Below are 22,897 nucleotides of genomic sequence, written 5' to 3'. Positions count from 1 at the left end.
ACAAATGCCAGCCCAGGCTACTATACCCAGCAAAACTCTCAATTACCATCGATGGAGAAAACAAGATAATCCATGACAAAACAAAATTTACACAATATCTTGCCACAAATCCAGCCCTACAAAGGGTAATAGATGGAAAACATCAACATAAGGAGCAAAACTACACCCTAGAAGAAGCAAGAAGGTAATCTTTCAACAAATCCACACAAACCTAATTCCACCTCTTACAACAAAAACAACAGGAAGTGACAATTACTTTTCTTAATATATTAATTTGAAAATTAATATTACCAACATATCCTAATCGATTGAAATCCAATAATATGAGGAATTAGAAATTTGATGATGAGGAATTAGAAATTTGATGATTGTCATCCAATGATCTCTCTACTTCAGTAATTGGAGAAATAGGTCCAACATTGTACAATCCATATACACTGTCAGCTTGTTTGTTTGTGACAGTGTCTTGCTGTGTACAACATAGGGGTCTTGAAATCTTGCTTCTCCTATCTCAGCCTCTCTATTAGTAGTATTGTTTATTTCATGTTTTTACACTATACTATGGTTTTCAGAACAGCTTATATATTTTAAAAGTATTTATATACGCAAAAGAAACATAGACAATTAACTAGGGAGGTGGCTTATAAGAGAATAACAAAGTGAAACCGAATGCTTTGCTTGACATTTGTAACTCTTGTATCAAGTTTGAAGAAGAGGATTTTATAAGTTACTCTTTCTCCCAGATGAATGCTTTTCCAAATTATCACAGATAATGAACCAAATTTTTACCCTCACCTAATGTCTGTGCCACCCTCCAAGCAGAACCATTGTTCATTGAAACAGTTGGCGAATGACTTTATGGATAGGTCATCTTAATACCTATACCATTTCTTAAATGAACGTAACCTGTTCTCTGTGGGCTAAGAATGAAGTCACTCACTCAAATCAAATAGCTTTGACCATAGCAGGAAGTCTGTATCCAAAAATTGACCCTACAATTCATTTCTTGGTGCAGCAGAACTATCAACTCTCAGCTTAGCTACGATGGGGGTAAAATCCTTTGGTGATGTGAGGGTCATTGAAATAAAGCCTTATTACAATAAAACCCAATGTCTAAAAATTGTTCTTATTTTGGGCTTGTACCACAGTAAGAGCCAAGATTTTAAACTCTACTAAATATAAAACAAACAAAAAGACTTTATATATTTATGTTCATTTAAGAAAATACTAGCAGTGATGTATTATTTTTAGGTATACAGCTAAGATGTTTGGAGTTATTTAAAATTTATATTGATAAAAATGTATTTTCACTATTGCTATAGACAAGTATCTACATAAGACTGTTAAATTGATTGTTGTTTTATATCAAACAACTTTTATAATACTCATTTTTATTGTTATAATATTTTATAAATTTTAAAGAATATGACAAAAATACCCTATCAATATGTACTACATTTGTGAATATGTACATCCCAAAAAAAATCAATAAACTTTCAAAATAAAAAAAAAAAATGACTCCCCCAGAGCCAGGGAGAGTACTCAGTGGTAAGTGTACAAGTGAAGGACTGGAGTTATAAAGCTAGGTGGACTTCAACTGAAATCTCGGTCCTTGGTAGGCAGAGAAAGAGACGCTGCCATCTCCTGCGAAGTTGAGTAGCTAGGGTGCCCTAATTAGCAAGCTCTGAGTTCAGCAAGAAACCTCATCTCAGAAAATGGAGAGAAATTGAAGAGCACGCCTAGGAACAACCTCAAGCTTTCACACAGATGACCACGCATGCAGACATACATGAAGATGCCACTGGGTCCTCTGGAACTGGTTATGAATCTTAATGCAGGTGCTGAGAATGAGGTCTGCAGCTTTGGACCCAATGCTGGGCCCACTCTCCTCGTCTCTGTGTGAAGATGCTCACCCTAAGGGCTTCTCCAAGGCGTGTGCACCAATGCTTCCCAACATCAAGCCTCCAACCCTGTCAAGCTCCTCGCCCAGCCTTCTAATAGGCTGCTTTGCCTCTATCCAGAAGTCTGATGTGCACCATAAATGGACCCACAGGGTATGCTTGGCCTCCAAATCGGCTCCCTCTTTATCTCTGTCTCAAATGACACCATTTTCAAGCAGTCACTTTCTAAAGTTGAAAAGTCTCATCTTTTATGTCTTCCTCACCCGCAGTACCTAATCCCAGACACCTATCAAGCCTTATATAGAAAAGCCCTAGATGGCACCCCTGAAATAACTCCTATGCCCATACATGGTCTGATTTCAATCCCCACAGCCCTCGACTGCCCAGTCTAATGACAGCTACCTCATTTCTGCCCTCCTTCCTGTCTCCTATGTTCTTCTGCTCATCTTCTCTTTCCCTCCTTCTTCTCCAAGGTACTCCCAGTTTAGAAACATTCTCCTGATTGTAAAATTAAAAACACAGATGCTCAGTTAGCCCTGAGAGACTTCCGTAGTCCTCTAGGCTAGCCTCTGGGGACGTAATGCAATAGGAAATGGACTGTGGTGTGCTGGGCTAAGGGAGCAATTGTATTAGCATAGTAAATGAGGTCCTCTGTGGTTAGCCTTCTGCCCAACCTCTGCTCGCTTTTCCAATTAACTCCTCCAGGTGCACCACACTGAGTCACGACACACAGCCAGAACCAACACGTCTCCCACTGATAGTCATTCACCATCCATCATGGCTGTGACATCATCTAGATTCTGTTGCTAGAACCACGTGTAAGCCTCAGGCTAAGGTTGCACCTCACTGAGGAAGTGTTCTCCCAACAGTAGGGCTGACCCAAGTAAAGAGACAATTTCACCAGCCGAGGTTTCCGATCCACTCCTACACCAGACACGGTAGAGATGTTGGGGTCTGCCTTGTCCCTGCCGCCAGCCTCTATTATCGTCACTTCAGATGACTAGACACATGGGGTTCTAGATTTCTTGGCGATAGTCGAAACATATACCTAGTAGTTTATGGCTCCTAACAAAGTTTCAGACAGTTCCCATGTAGGCAGGGGGTTGTACAGGAGAGTAAAAGAATGCAGATATTCTTCAATACCGAGAGAGGAGGAAGCTGGAAGAAGTATAGAACCCAAGTCCCATTCCCATCTCTACCTGGGTGGGTAGGGATTAGAGGAGCTATTCCAGAAAGCCCTCAGATGGTGATCGCTAGGCACCGTACAGCAGTGGCCAGTGGTGTGAATGGCTAGGAAAGGTCATCTGACAGCTTCGATGAGTGGATCTAGCACTCGGCTGCTGCAGAGCAGTGTGTGCAGTGGCACAATGGCGCCTCTGTGGGGATTGCCCTAACACCAGCCTCAGACTTACGTTATCCTGATGAGTGGAAAGGTACCGTAATAATGACAGAAACTGTATTTCTTGTTCTCCATCAGGAATCACAGAATTAACAAAGAAGAAAAAAAGAAAACAGGTTGTGACCTAAAATATAATTATCACCTAAATTAATATATATATATGTATGTATATAGCATTGAGGCCTGCTATATATGTTCCTTCAATGCACAGAAAATGTACAACCTTAGACCATCCCCCTTAACCAGTTTTGTAACATAACTTTGGCCAGTCTTGATTTGCACACACATTATCTAGCACACCAAGGTGGTTTTACACAACTGATGAAATTTACTAAAAATATTTTCTTTTAAAATTTATTATAAAGCTCTTTTTTTTAATAAGCTCTTCACATTATATTAGTTCAAAGAGCCATTCAGGGTGACCAATTCCAGCCTTGCAGGACACCAGGGAGGAAGGAAGCCAATAGCGGGGGAATGTGCAGTTCTCAATATGGCCACACGGTGGCAGGGTGATGCTGCGCACCAGAGCCGATCCACAGTGTACAGTGTGGAACCTTAGCGTGGTTAGTGAATACAGCAGAGAATTAAGACTAGCATGGCTGGGGTGCCCATTCCTTCACAAGTAAAGGGCTTTCCTCTGAGCAGTCTCCTCTCGTTAATGTGTTTCCCGGAGACAAGCCCTTCAAGAGCCTTAGTGAGGCAAATATGCCTTTGACATAACTGCTTTGCCTTTTTGGAGAAGGATCAATGGAAGTCCATTAGAAACAACCCTGTCCCTGGTCTTGAGAAGGCCTTTAAACAGAAAGAGACAAGCTCAAAGTCAAATCCTTGAGGCCACACACAGTCAACAGCCTCAGACAAGAGAGACCAGTAGCTCAACAGGCCTTCATTTTCCTTAGACCTCCTTTGCCAGGATGTATGTACTAGCTTACCTTCTGCAGACTGGAGAATCTGACACTAGGAAAGAACTAAGAACTCACGAGAGAAAAAGGAAGCATACTGAGCATTCATTTTTGAACCTCCTCCACAAAAAATTCAAAAGAGGGCTGTGGGTAAAGATGGCTGCCTCCAAGCCTGATGATCTGAGTTTGAACCCTAGGACCCACGTGGCAGAAGGAGAAAATCAATTTGTCCTCCAACTCCACAAATACATTGTAGCATGTATACATTCTCTCTCTCTCTCTCTCTCTCTCTCTCTCTCTCTCTCTCTCTCTCTCTCTCTCTCTCACACACACACACACACACACACACACACACACACATACACACACACACACATGCACGCACATGTGCACACACAAACATAATCTTAAAAGGGTTTTTATGCCGGGCGGTGGTGGCGCACGCCTTTAATCCCAGCACTTGGAAGGCAGAGGCAGGCGGATTTCTGAGTTCTAGGCCAGCCTGGTCTACAGAGTGAGTTCCAGGACAGCCAGGGCTATAAGAGAAACCCTGTCTCAAAAAACCAAAAAGGGCGGGGGGCTTATGAGCTGGAGAGATTGCTCAGTGGTTAGAGAATTTGTTGCTCTTATGGAGGACCTGTGTTTGGTTCCAAGTACCCGCAACCATCCATCGTTTCAGTTCAGGGGAGGCTATGTATTCTTACCTGTACACGTAGAAGGAATGCACATGGTGTGCCTGCACACTTGCAGGCAAACACTCCTATGCATAAAGTGATAAAATCTAAATAAATTAATTTACTTAAAAGGTTTTTTTAACATATCCAAAGAAATCTAGAAAATCATACCAGCAGAGCAGCACACAGCTGAAGCCCAGCCATGAGCAGCAGAGGCAGGTGAACCATCAGGGTCCCCATGTTGGTTATACAGCTATGACTCAAAAATGAAAGTGAAGAGAGGCATCAAAAAAATCATTATGAAAGAAACTAAGAAAAATATAAGTGAATGCAGACATTCCCTATGACTCTGTGAACAGTAAGCTATTCCCCTGGTCCTCCCATTAACTCTTCGACGTGCCCTAGAGTCAACAGCTAAATCCCGCTTTGGTTTTGTTTGGTTTTGTTTGGTTTTGTTTTTGTTTTAGCAGTTGAGTGGGTTCTCTTGTCTGTAATAAAAATCCTGGCTATTGGAGAAAAGGAAAAAGACAGAATAGCAGAATTGCTCTGTAGGAAAATGAATCCAAAGGTCATTCTGTAGAGAACCGAAGACACTGAGGAATGGGGAGGGGAGGGACAGAGCAGAGAGGCTACAGGGTTTTACTCTGCACAGGGCTGATCTTCAGTTTAAGGTTGTTCATGTCTCTAGGATGTAAATTTCTTTCCCTCCAAACACCATTTGACTGGCTACACTCCACATTAGTCACTTGCCACTACTGTGATGGAGTACCAAGACCATGGCAACTCACTGAAGGAAGAAGGATAGAAGAGTTTATTTTGGTCTGTGGTTCCAGAGGGATGGGTCTGTCACCATCAGAGCAGGGGAGCACAGCAGCAAGCCCCAGGCAAGGCATGGGGGGTGGGGGGGACAGAGGGGGACAGCTGAGAGTTCACGTCAAGCAGGAGACAGAGAGTAACCTGGATACAGCCTGAGTCTTTGAACTCCCAAAGCCCATCCCCAGTGACAAACTTCCTCCAGTAGGGTCATACTTTCTAAGGCTCTCAAAATGGCACCAACTGGAAACCAAATATTCAAAGGCCAGAGACTATGAGGAACAGTTTTTCATTTAAACCAAAATATCCAAATGTCTGGAGTGAAGGTATCATGCATGTATCTGTTGAGGAAAAACAGAATCTGTTCCCCTCGTGGCATCGCTGCCGCTGCCGAAATGCAAGAGCAAGAACAGTTGTTCAAAACAAAGCAGGGCGCCTAAGAGATGCTTAGGAGTAGGAGCAGGGAGTTAAGAGACTAGAGAAACCAACTAACCCCCCCCCCCCCCCCCCCCCCCCCCCCCCCCCCGGGAGTTCAGCCTCCAGATTGTATAAAGTGTGTGGGAATGAAGGCCTTGGGCTGGAACAAAGGAGTGACAGTTGCCTGGGGTGACAGCGTGAATGATCCAGGGGCCTTCTGGTTTTCTGCAGTCAGAGCATTCTATTATTGCAGACCTTGAAAACAAAACAAAAACAAACAAACAAAAAGAAGTAGAAGCTTTGTCTTTTAGCAGTTCCAAGCTGTGGAGTCATCTCTGGAGAGGGCAGTTCAAGGACTATGGTAAAAGAAGGTCCTCATCAGATGTAGTAGCACAGGCCTTTAAACCCAGCACCTGGGAGGCAGAGGCAGGAGGATCTCTGTGAGTGGAGGCCAGCCTGGTCTAAAGAGTAAGTTCAGGGATAGTCTGAGCTACATAGTGAGTTCCTGTCTCAAAAAAAGAAATGAAGGGAAGGAAGGAGGAAAAATGAAGTAAGGTGGATCCTCTGGTCACTTTGAAGGAGGAGAGTTTTAACTTGATCAGCTATGATGAATCACGTGATTGCCATTTTGTACTCTTGGAGAAAATGTTTAAAAAGCATAACCCTAAAAACAGGATTATGTTACAGAATAAACTGGGACTTGCCAAAGAAGTGCGGGGATGGACAGACAGAGTGAGCCAATGAGAGGAGGTAGGTGCCCATCAATAGGACTTACATAAAGGGCAAAGAGAAGGATTTGTATCGAGTCTGGAAGAGCTGTGGGTATTTGGCAGGGTGGATTGTGTTGGAACAGGAAGGATGCCAGAAGAGTTGGTAAGTTGGCTCAACGTTTAGGATTGTGGAAAGAGTGGTGGATGGTAAAAGGCTGGAGGTCTGCTATGGGTGGGTGCAGGGTCTGGGAAGGAGCTGGACATTATGTAAAGATACAGCCTGAGAAGGGTGTGGATCCACAGTGACCAGGGAACAGGGGCAGCTCCAGAGCACTGACCCTTAGTGGACAGACAGACCCAGCAGTTGGATGAGTAACTGGAACTGCCTGCCTTTACAAGATGTTGAGTTTTGTTTAGAGTGGGAGGACCCTGCTGTCTTGTATGGAGATGAAAGGGAGAGGTAAGAGCCCATAGAACGTTTACTTTGAAAAGTTATCAATGGAGGGGTGCCCTAGCATGGGTGAAGTAAGGGTAATATTGAATGAAGCCAAGGGTTGTAATACAGGGGATGTAAAAGAATGCTAAAAGTTATGGTTACTTCCAGATCCGGTTATTTGGGGTGACACTGGCAAGTCCCACTGCTGGGAGTGTACTATAGCAGAAGCAGCAAAGCAGCAACAAAGGAAGGGAACGGGAGAAAACAGAGGGCTGATGGAAAGAGCTGCATCTGGTCTGGGGTGAAAGGGAAAAAGGTTCCTCTCAGCCAGAGCTCCTCCACAGGACCCAACATGTACTGTTACAGATGTCTCAAGAACAAATGGAACTCTTGTAGGGTGAAAGCCACCAGCGTCTACATAGAAAATTCCCATTTGGGTATAGGGGTAAGTCTGGTTGTTTTAGAAGAGTTGTGCCCAGTAAGTCAAACATGTAAAGGACAGGGGAAACCCTCAGTCTGAGGATAATAAGCAGGAAAGAACCTCATGGGGAGGAGCCATGGTGGAAGAAAACAAAAAGCCCATTCACAGGGAGAGGCCTGTGGTTGTCTGGTCCCTACGCGTTTGAGCCCAATCTAGAATCAGTTAGCATTGTCCCTAGAAGACCGCACGAATTCCACCCTTATCGATAGCTGGAAGATCTTAGTGATAGGCAGGAGAGCTAGTCCTCCTTAAGTTTGCAGTCCTGCAGTAATCAACACAGTTGACATTGAAGAGTGTTAAGCTGATCTGGGGTTTCTTTCAGGTGTTCTGAGAGCAGAGATGCAAAGATGCCTTCAGTCTGGCTGTTTCAGTTCTGAGGCCTGAAAAAAAATAACAATAATACCCAAAATGGCAATCCAAGTGATTGCCTCTATGGTCCTGTTCTCCAATTGGTTCTTGATCTGTCAGTAAAGAAAGAAGGAGAGGAGGGGATTACTGGGTGGAAGGTACAGGCGGGACTTCCAGTTCCAGAAGGAAAAAGACACAAGGAAGGAAAGGAAGGTGTTCTGCCATGCTTTAGGGGAAGAAGAAGCCAGCAGCCATGTGAGGTCTCAGGAGGAGCTGGGGCCTGCGGCCACTGCTTACAGGCAGGTGGTCATGGATGTTTGGCAGGGGCTATGTGGGAGGAGCCACTGAAGGTTAGGGCAGGTGGGAGCAGCAAAGATAAAAATATTATTAAGGGCATGCTTTTCTAGGTGGGAGATAGTAACACCCAGCAATTGTATCCTAAGGCAAGTAGAAAAGGAACAAACTATGTGTGTGTGTTTTGTCCCAGGACTCAAGGGAAGCTGGGAATGGGGAACAGGCAGGCTAGTAGTGTAGTCCTCTCCCAGAGCTAAAGGCGGGTAGAGCTAAAGGGAAGCCGGGACAGGGCTGGTACAACATAGCTTTCTCGGAGTAAAGGTAATAGCCTAAATCTACACGCAACAGAGAGATGAGCTGTTAGTCACCTTTAGTCACCTTTTTAGAGATCACCCAAACTGCCTTTCAAGCTAGCAAATGGGGAGGATCTAGATACAGAACCACAAATAAAAAGCAATATGGGAAAGATCTCTAACATAAATCATCCATTTCATGGCAATATGCATCTTCCTAGTGTGTCATGTGACTGAGGTAGTATTTGTAATACACAAAAAATGAGACTGTTAGGACTATTATAATTCTTACTGAGAGCATAGTTAAGAAAATTATTTCCCCCTTACTGGAAGAAGATAACATGCAAGAAAACCATCTATAGAACCCTTGGCAGACTGCGATAGGGGTTAGGAATACTAATTATTTTTGTCACTGTTTTGTTACAACCATTACTATGAAGTAAAGTCAGGGCTGGAGAAATGGCTCAGCGGTTAAGAGCACTGACTGATCTTCCAGAGGTCCTGAGTTCAATTTCCAGCAACCACATGGTGGCTCACAACCATTTGTAATGGAATCTGATGCCCTCTTCTGGATCTGAAGACAGCTACAGTGTACTCATATAAATAAAATAAAACTTAAAAAAAAAAAAGAGAGAGGTAAAGTTAATAAGAAAACAATTACAACAGGATTAACATAAGTTTTTTCTTTTGTACAACTGTACAACTGGCTGGACCATGTACCAGAATCCCACAGAAGGGTAAGATAAAGGGAATCAGTGGTTTATTACATCAGACTCCCATAGAAGCACCTAGAAGCTTTGTAAGACAAGTCACTTAAAGTCAGCATCTAATTAACAATTTAAGGGAAAAAATAGAATCTATTGAGTTACTTTTATAGGGTGTCATGTCCAGCAGTGTTCAAGGATTCCACTTGGATAGCCTAAGAATTTCTCAAACCTGTGAGTTGAACAGCAGCTTATCTGGCATCCCTCTTTAATCAGGGCACGTGGGTGGGTTTGGGTACAGAAAGACTCACAGCTATGAGGGGGGCTCTTCCACATAGAGGTAGTGTCCTCTGGTTGGTAAATAGAGCTTTTAAATCCGACCTCAGCATTTAAGAAAATGGGCATGTTTCCTAGCTGTAGATAGGCACTACGGTGCTAAAGCAGGTCAGGACAGTTCTTGTCATACATCTGGGAGCACACATATCAAGAAGAGGATCCTTAGTGACAAATAATCATCCAAATACCATTTCCTATGGCCAGATAGAATGTCTGAGGATGCAGTCCCTTGAATTGTCGAGAAGACCTACAGATCATTTTAACCTTGAGACTACTTTCCTGGTGGATGTTTAAAACATTTATGGCCACCTTTCTGTTAAGGCCAGTTAGAATCCAGTCCTCAGGAGTCACTTGGGCTTGTGAGGTAATCTGATTTCTTGAGCTTTTCTTTTTAGCAGTTGTCCATCTATGTGAGGATAAGTCAAAGGCCTTGCTTGGCCTGGCTGTGGCTTCCCTTGGAAGCCATATGGAAGTCTCCCTTCTGTGCCGGCCCTCCTCTTTAGAGACTAGACTCTGTTAGGATTCACCAAGTGGGGTCTCCATAGCCTCCCTGAACAAGAGAACAGGTGTTTTTCACAGTTGCAGAACATTTCTAGAGATGACTGGCAGTCCGTGGGACCTCACAGCCCTTGGAGAATGAAGGGGAACATATCCTACCCCTTAGTGTATCTGATTATATTACAGTAGACTTCAAGTGTTGTTCTCCAACACTCAGATCAGGTACACTCATCTGGTACTTTTAACTACTGTATAATATTTCAACAGTCAAATTGTTTTAAGCTTTGATTAGACATGCATTTGTTTTCATAAGTATTGCTCTGAAACCTTAGAAACAATGCCATATATGTTATCCATATGTTTCATGCTTTATGTGCCTTCAGATACTCTGATGCCCTACCTTACAAAGGCTTTTATTGTTTTCATATTGTAAACATCCATCTATCATAATCCCATATGCAAATGCTTCTTTACCAAAATAATTTATCTTTTTATCCTTATAACATTTTTTAAGTTTCTTTATACCATTGAAGCAATAGTATTAACAAGTGAATTTACTATCTGTTGTGAGGATTTTCTCCCTGGGGAAGGGGAGAACTAAGCAATATCTATCTCCTCTTCATAAGTCCCAATGACAAAGCAGAGCTCACCCTGGAGTACCAGTGAGCTTACTGGGCTTATTACAGGAGATTGGTAAGGGAATATTGATGGGAGTATAGGTGACCCAGAAGCACACTGGCAAGCCTTTACAGAGTATGTATAAGGACAATTTATAACCAAGGAAACTATATATAATAAGCTACAAAGGCCTGCTGCTTATTTACAAGATCTTGAAAACACTCTGTTTGTTCAGTTTGTTTATTTGTTTAAAGAGGCTGTAGTGGTTTTAAAAAAAACTTAAAATTCTTAAAATGTGTGTGAGTGTGTGTGTGTGTGTTTACTTACATATAAAACACATTTAGAAGACAGACAGTTGTTTTTATCTAAGGAAGGATAATTGTCCAATAGGAAAAATGTATCCTTGAAGAAGAGCAATCATCCTTTTTGTTGTTGTTGTTGTTGTTTGTTTTGTTTTTGTTTTTGTTTTTGTTTTGTTTTTTTTGGTTTTTTGAGACAGGGTTTCTCTGTATAGCCCTGGTTTTGTGGAACTCACTCTAAAAACCAGGCTGGCCTCAAACTCAGAAATCCGCCTGCCTCTGTCTCCCAAGTGCTGGGATTAAAGGTGTGCGCCACCACTGCCCAACATGAGCAATCTTCTCTTAAAGTTAATTTAAATCCTCAAGCAACAGGGACCATGTTGTATAATCAGATTAATGGTAAGGATCAAGGAGATACATATTGACCAGAATCATGATTATATGTCTTTCCCTTAAAGGCAGATTTTAGGATTTTAAGTTCCAAAGAAAGATTCAAGACCATTAGCCATTTTCATTAATATATATGAATATAATGTATATATACTAATATATATATATATATATACTACATTTTAATATATTAAATTTTAGTTTTATTATGAACAAAATTAACTTAGGCCAAGTTAAAAACTTTGGTTTACATGAGCTTTTATTTATAAGTCAATTTAGTACTAAATATGTGATATAAAAAACAAATCATAATCACATGTTGACAGATGATATACACACAATTATACATAAGATATAGTTTAATAAACCAAGATTTTTGAGTATTATAGTTTGTTGGGATTTTATTTCTATAACTTTTATTGTAAAAGGGGAACTTTACAGGTTTTTTGGTTTTTTTTTTGTTTTTTTTTTTTTTTTAGTAAACCATGTTGTTAGATTGGGCAGAAACAAAAAGAAGTCTCAGACAATTGAGACAATAAAAAAAACTGAGATACCAGAACTGGAAAATATAATAAACTTTTCCCACTCTCTAGGCAGGCTCAACAGGAAATGGTGCTAACAAAGGCTCTGTAGTGCTGTGGTTTGAACATGAACGGCCCCCAATAGGCTCATGTGCATGAACGCGTGGGTCCCAGCTGGTTGCTGTGGTTAAGTAGGTTATAGAACCTTTAGGAAGTGAATCCTTGCTAGGAAAGTTAGTCACTGGAGCAGCCTTTGAGGCTCCCTAACCTGGCCCCACTTTCTGTTCTCCCTTTGCTTCCTGTGTGGAGATGAAACGTGATTAGCCTTGTTTCCTGGCTACTAGGTATCTTCGTGGTCCAGCTGCCTCTGGAACTGCAAACCCAAAATAAACCTGTTCTTCTGGAAGCTGCTTTTGTCTGGATGTCCCATCACACCAAGAGAAAAGTAGCAAATACAGTCAATGATCTTGAAAGTCTACCAGCATTTGAACAATACATAAGACTGTGGGGACTAGGCAGAACAACTCAGGGAGCAATGAAACAAAGGAAATTAACATTTGTGTCATCAGCATCCTATACAGGGAAGGGAAAGCACCCGTTGCCTCAGAAGTAAAAGACAGATGAGGACTATAATCAGGAGAATTAGTTAGAAGGCTGTGGAAAGAGTTTGGCATCAAGACCGCTAAGAATTATGGACTCCATCTGTCCTCCAAAACTCTTCCATTCAAGCCTTAACCTCTAGAACCCCCAAGTGTAATAATGTGTGAAGAGATAATTTAGAGCCAGGCTGTGGTGGCCCACTCCTTTAATCCCAGCACTTGGGAGGCAGAGGCAGATCTCTAAGTTCGAGGTCAGCCTGATCTACAGAGTGAGTTCCAGGACAGCCAGGGCTACATGAAAAAAATCCTTTTTTAAAAAGCCTGGGGAAAGAGGGCGGAAGGAGACAATTCTGGATAAATGTGACCATAAGGGAGACCCTAGTCCTGTAGGACCACCGGCTCTATAAGAGAGCATTTCACGTAACCTACTTTCTTCCTTCCATGCTATGAGGATATAGAGGAAAACAAGCCATCGCTATGCCTGAAAGAGAGGCCTCAGCAGACACTGACATCGCTGCCACCATAATCTTGGACTCAGCCTCCAGAAGTAGGAACGAATCAATCTCTGACGCATAGCCTTCCAGACAACGGTGTTCTGCTGGGACTGCCCACTGCACTGTCTCGCGAGACCACTGTTTAGTCAACAGAGGAAGCAAAGCAGAGAGGCTCGGGGCTTGGGAACTGCCTGCATCTCCTTGTGGTAGAGAGATTCTGTCCTGGGTGTGGCGTGCTAACACTCCTCACCACCTAGAGTCACAAAAGATTGACAGCTGGGCTTCTGCACACAACCTCTTCACAGAGAACTGGAGATAGGACTTTGGAATATCTACCTGTCTGTAAATTATTGTCCCTTCCAAAAACCAAGAGCTGAGACCCCCGTAAAAATGTATTCCTGAGTCATAGCCCTCCCTCATTCTCAAATGTGTGTGGACAACCAGATCTAGGGTTTTGAGAAGCAAAAGGGAGATTTATTTCAACCCCATTTCCATGGGAGAAGAGATATGCTCTAAAGCTCTTTGGTACTTTGAAATTTTAAAGGTCCCCAAGAAACTCATCATTATGAATTTTCTTTCTCCAATTTCACTTTAATGTGATAGATATCAATTAATGAATAGAAATTAAGTAAAGTATATGCAACACTTTAACAGAGCCTGATAATCTTTTTTTTTTTCCAAGTTCATCTTTAAGACTTTGCCTCATGAGGCTCATCAAGAAGTTCAGCAGGGTATGAATACTTACTTCAGCTGAATGCCAATTGTCTGTCTTAGGGTATCTACTGCTGTGATAAAACTGAAAGCAACTTGAGGAGGAAAAGGTGTAGTTCATCTTAACAACTCTCAAGTCCCACTCCATCACTAAGAGAAGTTGGGGCAGGAGCTCAAGTCAGGAACTCTGGGCTCTGAACTTCCTCAAGGTCACAAGCATCCGTGTCCAGCAGCATATGCATCATAAGTGCACACACATACGGTACACACTACATGCCAACTTACACAAAACAATGAACATGGGAGAAGAAAACACTATAATTAATGCTTCTATTTAAAATCTAGAGCTCGGCACCTTGCGTGGTTTGTTCTAGAGTCTTATATTTCTGAACAGAACATTTGGTCTTCATTTTATATTCCTCACAATAATAGAATTAATCGCTCGGTACCCTATTTCTGGATTGTTATTATGAAATTAGCTATAGCTATGAGAAGCATCTTGTAGGAAGGGAACAAATAGATATTTATTTAACACCTACTATGTGACAGGAGCTTTGCACCACCTCACTTGCTTCTTGTAGCTCTCAGGGCTGGAGTAAGCAAGGTCCTCAAGGAAGGCAGCTTACCTGAAATCATCAACCCTTTAAGTGGCAAAGCCAGAGCTCATAGCTCAGGACCTTGGAAGCTAAGCAGAGCTCCCTTCTACTGCATCACGCCTGACCGAGCTACCCAGGCCTCCAAGATGCCTCAGTTACACCATCTGAAAACCCAGGGACTGGTAGTTTAGACTGTTCTCTCGACATAAACCAGGGGAGTTTTTATGTAGGGTTTGGATAAAAATCACCTTATAAATCTTAACCTTCACTCCACTATGAGTCAAACTACAAAGTGTGACTTGCTGCATTCCTAAAATTAGAATCCAAAGAATATCACACTCTGACAATATGAAAATCTATGCTGCTAAAAACTAGAAATTGATATCGATTTAAAAAAGAAATCCATTCTAAAGGGATGGCATCCATCCACAACTGTAAACTCCCTAACATGAGATGTGCAGCATCCTTCATAGGAAGGTACCCGTGAGAACCTCATAGTGCGCTTCAGATACCGCTCTCAACCGCTAGAGCATGGATTCTCAACCCCTTTGGGATAAAAACAACCCATTCACAGTGTCACTGAAGACCATCAGAAAACAAACTTATTTACATTACAATGCATAACAATATCAAAATTATAGTTAGGAAGTAGCAACAGCAATTTATGGTTGGGGGGGTCATCACGACATGAGAAACTGTATTAAAAGGCCACAGCATTAGGAAGATTGAGAACCACTGCCCTGGAAAGAGCTGTCACTGTCTGGTTTATTGTATAGCTAGCCAATGCTAAATGGAATCTCAGGTGAGAGTTTCTCAATACATGATGTAAATAGCAATTATCAACTAAACGACACTGTAATGACCTAAGAGTAAATGTCGTGCAAACCTACCATACTCAGGAGGGAACCTAACCCTCCTGAAGGAGCTGTAGGACATGATCCACAGTCGTTTAGAGAATCAAGTCAGTCATGAAAAAGTGTCAGCCTGTGTGCCAACTCCAAATGCCAAGCAGAAATTAAAACAAGTGGGATCGAACTCAAATAGCACGAAAAAGTGTTTGTGCAGATTAACTTCCAGGATGATTTATGACTATAACATCAGCTCAACCAGCTCAGGGTAAAATTTCATCTTGGTTTAAAAAGCAGAAGTAGGAGGTGAAAAACAAGGCAAGAGCCAGCAACCTTCCAGATCTTTCCTTCACACTTGTGAGGCCTTACTCACGCTTCGACCTGAACACATGGGTCCCACAGCATTGAGCTTACCAGACCTCTTGCTGCTAGTGCATGACACTGACCATACCTAAAGGCTGTCATCTAACTGTCACTTAGGTATAACCCCCGTACAGAAAGAAAGTGTGCACATAGCACACTGACCCTTCAACAGCTAATGTAACTATGTCTGGACTTGCTTTCTAAACACCTGCATTAATTAGGAGTATGGCAATGGATGGAACAAGATAATTTGTGAAAGCTGAGGCGCTCGGGTGCATGGGGGTCCATTATATTTCAGTGCATATAACGTTTTCCATAATAAAGAGCCAAACCAAAATTAGGAGTCCATAATTTTGAGCCTTTCAAAAATTAAACTCTAAAACATTGGTTTAGAATAGCTAGGATACAAATCAACATCCCAAAAATTTTACAGAGAAATTGCAAGACCAAGAGATAGCTAGTCTCACCAAATGATATCTCGCTATACTTGCCTTAGTCCTTTCCTGCTCATATGACATGCATACATTTACAAACAGACACATACATATATATTTGTGTTTCCTCAACACATTTGCGATTTAGTTGCAGATATATGCCCCCTCTTCCTAAGAACTTCATCTTCCCCTAACAAGAAGTGCAGTCCACTTTTAAATGTAATAAAAACATAAAATTTGTGAAATTTGAAATGTACCTCCTATATTAACATAACCCATCTTCAAATCTCATCAACTATCACAACACTATTCTCCACAGCATTGCTCTTCCAGATCTAGAGTTTAACCTCAAATCCTCCACTGCCCTGGCGGTCTCCTTAGCATAGATAAAGCCTCTGCAGTCCTCCCTGACATTCACATTTACAAATGTGCCTCAGTTAGGGTTTATCTGGCATCTCCTTGTGATTAGAATCAGGTTGTACATCTTTTGGTAAGTGGCATCCTGTTCTCCCCCCAGAGCTTCCTATCGGGACAGCAGGTTGTTGTAATTCTTTAAGACAATGCATCTCAGGCTCCTCCACTATAAAACGACCATTTACCCATGTTTTACAACGAACAAGACAGCCGTGAGTAAATTCTCCTAAGAATTTAAGTATTCCATTTGCCTTAAGGCTTCTATTGCTGTGATGAAACACCATGACCAAAAGCACTTCAGAGAGCAAAGGACTTGTTTTGCTATATCACTGTTTATCCTCAAAGGAAGTCAGGGCAGGAACTCAAACAGGGCAGGAACCTGGAGGCAGGAGCCGATTGATGCAGAGGCCATGGAGGGTGCTACTTTCTGGCTTGATCTCCATGACTTGCTCAGAATACTTTCTTATAGAACCCAGGACCAACTCAGGGTATCCTATAGACAATGGGGTCTGGCCTTCCCCCATCAATCACTAAGAAAACACCCTACAGCCAGATCTCAGGACAGCATCTTCTCAATTGCGGTGCCTCCTCTAAGAAGACTGTAGCTTATGTCAAGTTGACCTAAAGCTAGCAGTACACTGCTCCCCTTCAACCTTTTACACACAGGTGACTCTTGCTTGAGCTGATTATGGCTGTGGTGTTCATTAGAACACAATGTTTTCTGCAGAAGACACCACCACCAATGAATATTCCACGTTTTCAGGTACTCTGTAATTTTCTAACTCTTTGCCTAAAGTTATAGTTGCCATCATTTGTAAACGTCTCACTCGTTACTGGGACTGGAGATAGTTTTGCCCAATGATGAATTTATTTGCACTCAGGCAACTTTCTTTAGAGTCTACACGTTCTACTAGAACATGTCAAGCACCCATCTGGAAGAAAAACTCCAACTCTACTTGCTAGGGCCCTGCATTTACCTCCTCCTGCCCTGGCTCACTCACTTCCCTCCACACTGAGAGGGAGGAGTAGACATTGCTGATGGAGCTGAAAAGATGAGGATAAAAGTAGCTGCAAGCTTCTGGGAGAAAGGGGTGGGAGGAATGGCTACTGGTACAGACTGCCTGGGGTTAGCAGCAATCAGCTTCTGAATGGACCAGGCAAAGATGACTCGTGATCGTTAATGCAACAGACCAGGAACAACCCAAGCAATCCAGAGGAATTCCTTAAGACGCAAAAATACTTATCTGCAACATCTCTGGAGGTCCAGCAGCTCAAAACTTGCCCAAGACTTCGGGGGCATGCTTCAGTCAGCTATTTCCAACCATTCAAAACATGCCTGCTATCCTGGAGAATGTACTCTTTTTTAAATAATATTCTATTTACTCTTGGAATTTTTCATACTTTTATACAATGTGTCTTGAGTGCTTTTCTTTCTTTTTTAAAGATTTATTTTTTTAAAATTATATGCCTCTGTGCACCTATGAGGGGGTGTTTTCAGAGACCAGACAAGGGCGTTGGACATCCCGCAGCTGGAGCTACAGATGACCGTGAGCCGCCAAGCATGTAGGCCGGGAGCTGAACTCATATCCTTGAGAAGAGCAGAATACACTCTTAACTGAAGTCCCATCTCTCCAGCCCCTTGAGAAAATGTATGCTTAAAGGCAGATTATGGATACCTGCCATGTGCACACATGAGCATGCACACATACAAATACACCTTCAAATACCATGCAACAGTGATTCAAAAATGAAGACCCTTGATAAAAAGTATTAATGATGTAACAAATGCCACATAGGAAAGACAAATAGTAACCACCTCAACCTTGGAACACAAAGTTACCCATTACATCAAACACAGCTCAAAATACCTCTGAGTAGCGTCATTTACAATGTAAACTTGGGTGCTTAACCATCTCACAATAACTTACTGGCAACCAACTAAGGCTCCAACTTCTCTAGAAGCTGCCCTTCCATCTATGACTTTGTGTCTGGACACAGGGCGGACTCTCCGGGTCACATTCTTTTTGTGTGTGAAGACTGTTTTCCAGACAAATATATACTTTTTAAATATCTCTGTGTCCTTCATATACTCACAAGCTATAGTCAGAGAGAAGGTCCTTCAGGACCCCTTCCAAGAATGACTAGAGTACAACAATCTGCCCTTTGCCTGGCTTTACAGATGGGTTTTCCTTCAAGGAGAAACGTAAGGAGGCGAGAAACGCAGAACAAAAGCAATCAGCTAACACCAAGTCAGATTGGGAACACGCTTGATGTGTCCCAGTGAGGCCATCTACTCACCGCATGATGTTGTTCCCCCCTGCCTCTCACCTGTCATCCCTTTACCTGAAGAGCTGAAGATAGAAATTCTATATCACGGGAACTCGTTAATTACCATTTACACAAATAAGGCCAAGGGCAATTATTTCTTTGTTAATAAAAATCTAAATGTATCAGTTCTTCCCCTAGACCCATCTAATGAGTACACTTTTGTCCATATAAGCAGAACTGAGAACAAAAAGAGTTGTCTCTATTAGATAATTTCGTGCCACCACCCCCCCCCATCTACATTGTTGAAAGGAAGGGTCCAAACAAAATGACGGTGAATGGGAGATGAGAGAGCAACTACACACATGCCCATTTCTTTGTGTGCCCACACTTATGAGATACCCATCACTTTACCGGGTATGGAAGTCTTGCCACTCATGTGTATACACATATCTACATATACATATACTTTTTTTGAGGCAGGGTTTGTAACTTGACATTCTCCTGCCTCAGCCGCTCAAGTCCTAGAAATACTGACTTGTGCCCTCACATCCAACAGCCACAGTTTTAAGGTTGGAAACAAGGTCACAATCCCACTACTGAGGGGCTTGGGAGATATAAATGTCATGGCTTTTAACTCAGAAAAAGTGCATCCTCGGTACTGTATGCAAGCTGTGTTCTTGGCTGGATAATGATTCGTTTGAAAGAAAAATAATGAAATGTTGACTCTCACCATCCATCTTTGTCCCCTCTCGTCTCTCAAAATTGCCTTATAACTGGCATCTGTAATCACACGGTACATTCAGTGAGTGAAGTCCCTACTGTGTGCCTTGACTATTGCTATGGACTTTAGATGCTAAGTCTAAGACAAGTGTGACTTATTCTACTCTGAACTCCTTTTGAGGTTCCACTAACAACAGGTCGAGCTACAGCTACATGTAATCAGTTTTCTTAGCGGTAGTCCTAATTTCCAAAAACAGCAGCAAAGACTCCAAGATGCCAACAGCAGGCAAGCCGGAAGCTAACTCTTCCAGTACTTCAGTCTCAACCTTCCTTCTCTGCACGCCCCTTTCATTCACTGTCCATGACAGCCAGGTAAGGTCTGTGGCTTCAGAACCCCAAAACAGAGACCAGTGGAGCCACTCACCAGGAGGAGGGCGTGCCAATCTGACCCAGAACTTCAGGAAAACCTTGAACTCACAGCACCCCAATACTAGGCTCCCTAAAAACTGGCTGTGGGCCTGGAGGCAGTCCCTAAAGGGCTGCGAGGCCCAGCCCGGCTGCCTTCAAGCATCAAGTGTCCCCCTACGATCAGGTGCCTCATCCCTCCTGAGAGGTCGTCGGATCCCCCACCCTCTTCAGTCCTGTCAGCCATAGCAGGTGATGGGCATGGTGATAAGGGCCGGCTCTGGAGATGGGGTACCCCGTCGCTGCCCCCGCGAGCTGGGCACAAAGGCAGGCACGCGCGGGAGGAGAACTTGCCACCCCGGATGCCTTGCCCCCGCCCCCGGGGAACCCCCGCACTTACTGTCAGTCGCCATGGTCGCGTCGGGGGGTTGCAGGGCGGCCGCCCGCGGCTGGGGTACCCACGCCGCGCCCGGCCGCGCGCGTTCTCGGCAGGCCCCGCGCGCTCGAGGGCCGCGACGCGCACAGACGTTCCCGCCGCGCGCCCCCGCCGCGCCGCCCCGCGCCCCATGGTGGCTGCCAGCTGGGTCGCCCCCGCCAGCGTCCCCACACCCCAGCCGAGCCTGGTCAGCCCGCCGCCACCAAACCTGCCCTGCCCAGCCCGCAGCAGCATCTTTCCCTAAGACAAAGCAGCTAGCAACCTGGAACTGCTCCTCTCCAGGTTTCTCGCCCGCTGAACAAACACTTGGTATCCTATCTCGCTTTTTTCAGTTCACCCAGGCCTGGTGCTTCTTTCCAGCAATGTCGACCCTGAGCCCCAGCTGAAAGGAGCAAAGGGGGGAGCAGGTGGGGGAGAGAGAAGCAAGGATCACACAGGTGCTTCCAGTGTGTGAGGACCCAGACTCGCTAAAGAGCTCCTCTCATCCTCTTGTTTTGTCTCCAAGGTGAAGGTGAGCCTTGTGTGTAGTAGGCTATCAGATCTCTATGAAGTGAGTTAATGGAGGACTCTCACTGGAAACCTGCGTGAATTAATGAGTTAGTGAATAAATGGTCAATTAACTAATTAGATGTGGGCAGGATGGGCGACTAATGAGTGGATAATTGTGAGCCAGACCACCAGCTGTTCAGATGACTATTAAAGGACCAGCTTCATGAGAAAGACACTCAGAATTGCCTCAAGGGCCATCGTGGTTAAAAGGACTTTCAAGTAAGTCCACCTGTGGGTGTTTGTTCGCAGTACATCTTGTTGAACGCTAGAAACCTATTACTGAAAGATCCTTGCTATATTTAGGGACCAGTAACAAATGAGAGATCACCACCACATGGGCAAGCATCAACTGGCTCAAATTCAAAACCTAAGCACAGGAAGCCATTGTTTTCTTGTTTTTATTTTTGTTGTTGTTTTTTTGTTTGTTTGTTTTTTGGTGTTGTTGGTTTTTGTTGTTGTTTAATTTTATAGGCATGATGCCTTTGATCCGTTTGAGGCAGCTCATTCAACCCGAACAGTAAGGATGCCAGTGGGCATCATTCCAGGCATGGGTGGACACCAACAGGATTCAGGTGTAAGGCAGAATCAGAAACAGCTGCCATTTGATCAGGTGGGCAAAGGAAGGTGCTGGAGAACCACGAAGGAGTCCTCTCTGACCAGTCCAGAGGACGTGGGTGAGGGAGTCAGCCCCGTGAGGGTCACCACATCCACATTCTGCTGGCTGGGACTTTCATTTTAATCTGTTTATAGCACATGTGATCCTCAAGCACACTTGATGTTAAGAAGCACAGACGCCAGGTTCATGTTTTAGTTACAACAACCCTCTGAGGTAGGTCCCCAAATAAACAAAACAAAACCCTGAAAGACGCTGAGTGGGGAAAAGGGAAACGAGAAGAGCATTAAAAACGCCTCAAGAAGCCAGCCAGTGGTGGCGCACGCCTTTAATCCCGGCATTTGGGAGGCAGAAGCAGGCAGATTTCTGAGTCTGAGGCCAGCCTGGTCTACAGAGTGAGTTCCAGGACAGTCAGGACTACACAGAGAAACCCTGTCTCGAGAAAAAAAAAAAAAAAAAAAAAAAAAAAAAAAAAAAGCCTCAAGAACTGTGACCCTATCTGAAGCCCCAAAACCTTAAAGTTAAGCTATTTTGTTTGGCAAGGTAGAGAGGTGGGTTTGGCTCCAAGGGGCAGAACATTTGTGAAGCGCTTTACTCACTAATCAAAGTGCTTTTCTAAATTATAAGAGGGATAATGATGACCCAAAGCCTGGGTTTCACAAGCGACATGTGGGCAGTAGAGCCAAACGTCAGCTAGAAAGGGCTGAGAAATTAGCAGACTTCAAAGGATAGATGCCTGTACTAGTATCTACCACACAGCCACAGGTCGCATGCAGCTAAAGATAGCTATGAATGTGGTCAAAGACAAAAACTGTAAACTGACTTAAAAGTATTGAGATTGTGTGTGTATGTGTGTGTGTGTGATGTTTTTAATCTGGACTTTACAGTTCTCTAAAGTACAGAGCATGAACTTTATAGATAATAGCATCAAGTGCCAAAATGTTGGGCACCCCTGGTACACTATGAAGACCTCACTCACGGGTGGCCACCAGTTACTAGTTCATGCATGTGACAGCCACTGTTTCCTGCCCTGTCACCCACCTCCAAAGTCCTCACAAGTCTTGTTCTCTTTGACTTTTCCAAAGCCCTTGAAGGGAAACACACGGCAATTTGCCCATGCCCTTCTGAACACACAGGAAAGTCTAGAGAGCGTCAAGGCTATTCTCACAGACCAGACAACCATTCCTTTTTTGAAAAAAATGTTTTTATTACATTTCTTTACTAGAGTGGGAACATGCCACAGCATGCATGTAGAAGTCAGAGGACAATGTGTGGAGAGTCAGTTCTCCCTTTAAGCACGTTGGCCCCAGGGATCATCCAATTGGCATGCTTCAGTACAGGGGTCTTTACATACATGCTCAGTCATTTCCTGGCCTGTAACAGTGTTTCTTTTTTTTTTTTGCTGTCTCAAAA

General features: G+C 43.4%; 1 protein-coding gene across 8 annotated transcripts in view; it reads right to left on the bottom strand.

Annotated features, from left to right (window-relative positions):
• The window catches only part of Syt16 (synaptotagmin 16), a 247,584-nt gene extending 226,700 nt beyond the window's left edge, over nt 1-20,884 (bottom strand). For 3 of the 8 annotated variants that reach the window (XM_031355770.1, XM_031355771.1, XM_031355773.1), the window contains exon 1: nt 20,287-20,400. Coding sequence is in view for 3 of the 8 variants with exons in the window: in XM_031355775.1 (XP_031211635.1) it covers nt 20,287-20,299 (13 nt within the window). In the remaining 5 variants the exon portion in view is untranslated. Of the gene's footprint in view, nt 1-18,821; nt 18,845-20,286; nt 20,413-20,584 lie in introns of those variants that run through there. The other 5 variants (XM_031355775.1, XM_031355778.1, XM_031355777.1 and 2 more) reach the window with 4 other exon arrangements.
• Nucleotides 20,885-22,897: the final 2,013 nt, after the last annotated feature.

This window comes from Mastomys coucha, unplaced genomic scaffold (genome assembly GCF_008632895.1).
Source record: "Mastomys coucha isolate ucsf_1 unplaced genomic scaffold, UCSF_Mcou_1 pScaffold6, whole genome shotgun sequence".
Taxonomy (NCBI): domain Eukaryota; kingdom Metazoa; phylum Chordata; class Mammalia; order Rodentia; family Muridae; genus Mastomys; species Mastomys coucha.
This window is presented reverse-complemented; position numbering and strand designations above follow the sequence as displayed.